This window comes from Antechinus flavipes, chromosome 3 (genome assembly GCF_016432865.1).
Source record: "Antechinus flavipes isolate AdamAnt ecotype Samford, QLD, Australia chromosome 3, AdamAnt_v2, whole genome shotgun sequence".
In the NCBI taxonomy this organism is placed as follows: Eukaryota; Metazoa; Chordata; class Mammalia; order Dasyuromorphia; family Dasyuridae; genus Antechinus; species Antechinus flavipes.
This window is the reverse complement of record NC_067400.1, coordinates 547,979,432-547,984,505: the sequence shown is the minus strand read 5'-3', so window position 1 is coordinate 547,984,505 and position 5,074 is coordinate 547,979,432. Positions and strand designations below refer to the sequence as shown.

At 34.9% G+C, this 5,074-nt stretch overlaps 1 protein-coding gene across 1 annotated transcript; it reads right to left on the bottom strand.

Moving 5' to 3' along the window:
* Window positions 1-653: 653 nt before the first annotated feature.
* LOC127557390 (kallikrein-14-like) lies at window positions 654-1,889 on the bottom strand. The gene has a single exon (XM_051990725.1). It carries the CDS (start codon window positions 1,284-1,286, stop codon window positions 654-656), a length of 633 nt encoding a protein of 210 aa, XP_051846685.1. The 5' UTR covers window positions 1,287-1,889.
* Between the last annotated feature and the right edge of the window lie 3,185 nt (window positions 1,890-5,074).

Sequence of the window (5,074 nt, the reverse complement as noted above, 5' to 3'; positions counted from 1 at the left end):
GAAGAAAAAGAAGAAGAAGAAGAAAAAGAAGAAGAAGAAAAGAAGAAGAAAAGAAAAGAAGAAAAGAAGAAAAGAAGAAGAAGAAAAAGAAGAAGAAGAAGAAAGAAGAAGAAGAAAAGAAGAAGAAGAAGAAAAGAAGAAGAAGAAAAGAAGAAGAAGAAGAAAGAAGAAGAAGAGAAAAGAAGAAGAAAAAGAAGAAGAAAAGAAGAAGAAGAAGAAGAAGAAGAGAAGAAGAAGAAAAGAAGAAGAGAAGAAAAGAAGAAAGAAGAAGAGAAGAAGAAGAAGAAGAAGAGGAGGAGGAGGAGGAGGAGGAGGAAGAGGAGGAGGAGGAGGAAGAGGAGGAGGAGGAGGAGGAGGAGGAAAAAGGGAAGGAGGGAGGGAGGGAAGAAGGAAAGAAGGAAGGAAGGAACGAAGATAGGAAGGAAGGAAGGAAAAAATTATACAAATTCCAAATTCAAAGCAAGTTCCTTGGGAATAGAGATTGTCTCATTGCTTGGGTTTATAACTCTAGCATCTAGCACAGTATCTGACACATAGTAATCACATAATTTAATAAGCTGATTAATTTTTGATTGATATATGAAAGCCAATGTGCTAATAACAGCAGATATAAAGTTGGACAACATTATCCCTGTCCTAATGGAGGTTACAATCTAGTCCATTAGATTTCTCTGTCTCTGTTTTTGTCTGCCACCAGAGTCACCTTGGCAGGAGTCCTTCCCATCTCTGAGGTTCCCAGCACAGACCATACCTAGAATGATGACTTTGGAGGTAAGCATTCCTGCATTCTTCTTCAGATGAGATTCTGAGTTCAGGCACTGGAGGATTCTAAGAATCTTGACAAAAGGACTAGAAATGGATTCCACTGGACACCACTTAGAGGGTCCCAGGACTGGTACAGTCTTTTGCAAGCTGAATGGGCTCACTTTGGGAGATCCACTTCGTTGGCCTCTGCAGGTACCACAGCATGAGGTCATTGCTTTTGGTTCTGGAGTTGTATTTGGGGTATCTGTTGCTTCACCCTTAGTGGGTGCCTCTAAAGCTCCAGGTACTGGAGATTGTGTTTCCCTAAGATCACTTGGAGGTGCCAGTGGCACAGTGAGTTGCTGTGAGCATCCATTGATCAGACAGCAGGACACCCCCACAGTGGAAACCTTGAGAGGCAAAGCCTTCCAAGGCTGAGTGTAGGAAATGCATGTTTGACCACCAATGATCTTTTCCTCATTTCCCTTGATTCTGACTGGGTTAGTGGTCCACAGAAGAAGCAATGTTAACAGGGCCAACATATCTGAAGGAATATCAAGGCAGGGTGGGAAAGATTAAAAGCAGAGATGTAAGACACAGGCTGACTCCTTGAGGGGGGTCTGTGGAGGCTGCAAGAATGAGGCACAGTCAGGCAGCCCCCAGAAAGAGGTGTCTCACAGAAAAATTAGTCCAAAAGGTCTCTTTTGTCTCCTCCTTTTCCCCTTATTCCTTCTTTTCCTTCTTTCTTCTTTTTTCTTGCTCCTCTTCTTCCTCCTCCTCTTTCTTTGCTTCCTCTTCCTCCTCTTTTTTACTCCTTTTTTCTTTGCTTTTTTACTTAAACAACTTAACATTGGACAAATCCATATATACATGCAAATTATAATTTTTTGCAAATTTCAATTACTTTCAGTAGCAAGTTGTTTATTACAATTTTAACACTACTTCATTTGTGTCCTCCAAAGTATCTAATACATTAGTATTAAGTATTTGCTTCATATATTGAATGAAAGAGTACATCTAATACAGTAGATGACAAGAATAAAAATAAGCAACTAAAGCAAAGCCACTGTCCCAAAATAGTAAGGCTTATGATTCATCTGTGGTTATATAATAAAATGATGATGCTATCCAAATTAATTGTCAAGTTTAATATTATATCCATCAAGTCACTAATATATTATTTTTTAGAAGTAAACATAAGAAAAATCATTTTGAAGAACAAAAGTTCTAGAATTTCAAGGAAAAAAAGGAAAAATAGTTCAGATATTTAAAAATACTTCAAAAAGAGTTATCATGGAAATAACTTGGTATTGTTTAAAAAATATCAAAACAGACTTCCAGTGCCAAGATGATAAAGTGAGGAAGAAACCCTCTGAAGCCCTCCTGAATTTTCCTCCAAACAACTAGACAATCACCTCAGAATTGGTGCAGGAGCCGGGAAGCTGTTTACCATCATGACAAGAAAAGGTCTGTCTCAATGAGGTGGGAGATTAGTGAGATCCAAGAGCAGCAGCAGCTCGTACCTGCCTCCAAGCCTGAATCAGTCCCCAGCTAAACCCCACCCTACTGTGAACCAGCAGACCTATAAGCAAGTGAATAGTCTGTGCAGCCCACACAGCAAGGGCCCACTCCAGGGATTTCACCCCCCAGCACAAGTTATCAAGGAAGTCCTTGATCCTATTGCTGATCAGCAGGGAAATCCTGCACTAGGGATGGACAGCAGAGAGACCTTGTTTCTATAGCAACCCAGAAGCTAGTCCACCCCTCAGACAGATCAGCAACAAGATCTCTTCTCCAGGGTCAGCCACCAGAAAACCTCTGTTACATAACAACCCAGCTATGCTGGAGCTAAGCTAAACCTGGCAGATAAGCGAAACCTGGCAGCCAGGTGAAGTCAACATTCAAAAGAGCTGGGGTTACAACCAAAGGTAACTTAACTAGCAAAGTTAACTTTGAAAGAAAAAAAAAAGATATTTAATAAAGACTTTCAGGTATTAGTGACAAAAACAAGAAGACTAAAGGAAAAAAAATTGACATATAACATCCAGGAGAAATATAAGCTAAACATCAAGGACCAAGTATAAGGGATTCAATAAAATCAAATCATTTACTTCTTATAAATGAAAATATCTGTACTTTTATGACATTTTTATTTAGGTAATTTTTAAGACAGACTTGTCTTATGATGGGATGATTAAAAAACATAAAACTGTGTAGGGAGATATAAAAAGGAGCAATTATTTCATAAAAATGAAGCAAAAGAGGGGAAAATTGATACAGAAGCTAGTAGGAGGGAAGGTATATATATAAATGTCTTTTAATTTCAGAGAGAAGCAAGACAGCAAGGGGATAGTGTAGGGGAAAGAAGATAAGGGAGGGCTTCTTGGAAGAATAGCAACCAAAAGTAAAGCAGAGAAGCGAGAAAGGATAGGAGTAGGGTGAAAAAGGTAGTAAGGAAAAATAGGAAAGAGGAACATATGCAAGTAACTTAAACTAAGAATGTGAAATGAATGAATTTTCCCATAAAATGGAAACTTATAAAGAATTAAAAATTAAAAATTGCTTTCAGGAAATGCTATAAAAGTGAGAGATACAAACAAGCATAAAATAAAGGTCAGGAGTAGCATTTATTTTATATATATATATATAAATATAGATAAAATATAGCTACCTGACAATATCTCTGCCAAAACATATACAAAAACTATAAGAATATAAACATGAAACAAATAAAAAATGAAGTCAGATCTAAGTAATTGAAAAGGTAAAGCTAATATAATTTTTAAAATGACAATTTTACCTAATATACATATGTGATGTCATTACAATTAAATTATTAAAAACTTATCTGACTGAATTAGAAAAAATAATAACAAAGGTCATTTGGAAGAACAAAAAAAAAATCAGAAAGCTCAAAGAAATCAAGGATGAGGGAGAATATGCAAAGGAAGCAGATTCAATGGTATCAGACCATAAGCCATATTATAAGATAAATGCATTGTTGAAATGTAAAATGAACAATTTTGATGATTTTAAATTAAAATTTTCTTATATAAGTAAAATCTATGTAACTAAATAATAGAAGAAATGCAGAAAATTGGGGGAAAACTTTTATAGACAATCTCTCAGAACTGTGATGCATTAGAATATTGCTATGATGTAGGAAATCAATTTTTTGATTTAGAGAAACATGGAAATACTTGGATTTATGAAGTAAGATGCTATCCACCTTCAGAGAAACAGATAACAAGTAGAAAAAAGCATAGTACAATCATACATACACACACACACACACACACACATACACACACACTCACACACTCTAAGCAAAATGGAATCTAATATTTCAGGGGGAAAATGACCAATTTAACAAAATAGAGGACTCTCAAGCATTTCTAATTAAAAGACAAGAACTGAATAAAAAAATTAACCTGAAATACAAGACACAAGGGAAATATAAAAAGATAAAAAAGAAACAAAAAAGAGAAAACATAAAAAAATTCAATAAAGTTAAATTGTTTACATTTCTAAATGGCAAGATCATATTTGTAACTTTAGAACTTTATTACTAAAAGAGCAATTAGAAGGAATATGCATAAACAAAGAATATGGCTATACTCTGATGGAATGAAATAAAAAAAAATAAACAAACAAAAAAAACCCAAATCCAAAATAAATGGGTAAGAAAAATACACCGAAAAAGGAATGGGGAGATTGAATAGGTGAAAGAGAAAGGAGAAAAAGCGAGACAAAGTTTAAATTTTACTTTCATCAAAATTCGATCAAAAAGAACATATCATCCACATTCAGGTGGATATAGAAATCTATCTTACTCCATAAAGAAGGAAAAGATGAAGGGAATAATAGAAGAGAAAGGAAAGACTGATAAAAGGGAGGGTGTAATTAAAAAGGTGGTGATCAGAAGTAAAATACTTATGAGGAAAGAAAGGGTAAAGGGTAAAAAATAGCATGGACAGAAATATACAATAATTTATCATAGCTATAAATGCAAATGGGATGAACTCACCCATAAAAATGGAAGTAGAGAGCAGAATAGATTAAAAATTAGAATCCTATCTAATGTTTACAAGAAACACATTTGAAGCAGAGAGATACACACAAGGTAAAGGTAAGAGACTGGAATAAAATGTTTTATGCTTCAGCTGAAGCTAAAAAAAAAAATAAAAAAGCAGGGATAGCAATCATGATCTCAGCCCAAAGCAAAAAGAGATCTAATAAAAAGAGATAAAGAAGGAAAGATACTATAAACAATGAAGTCATATCAATATTAAATATATATGCACCAAGTGATATAGCATCTAAATTTTTG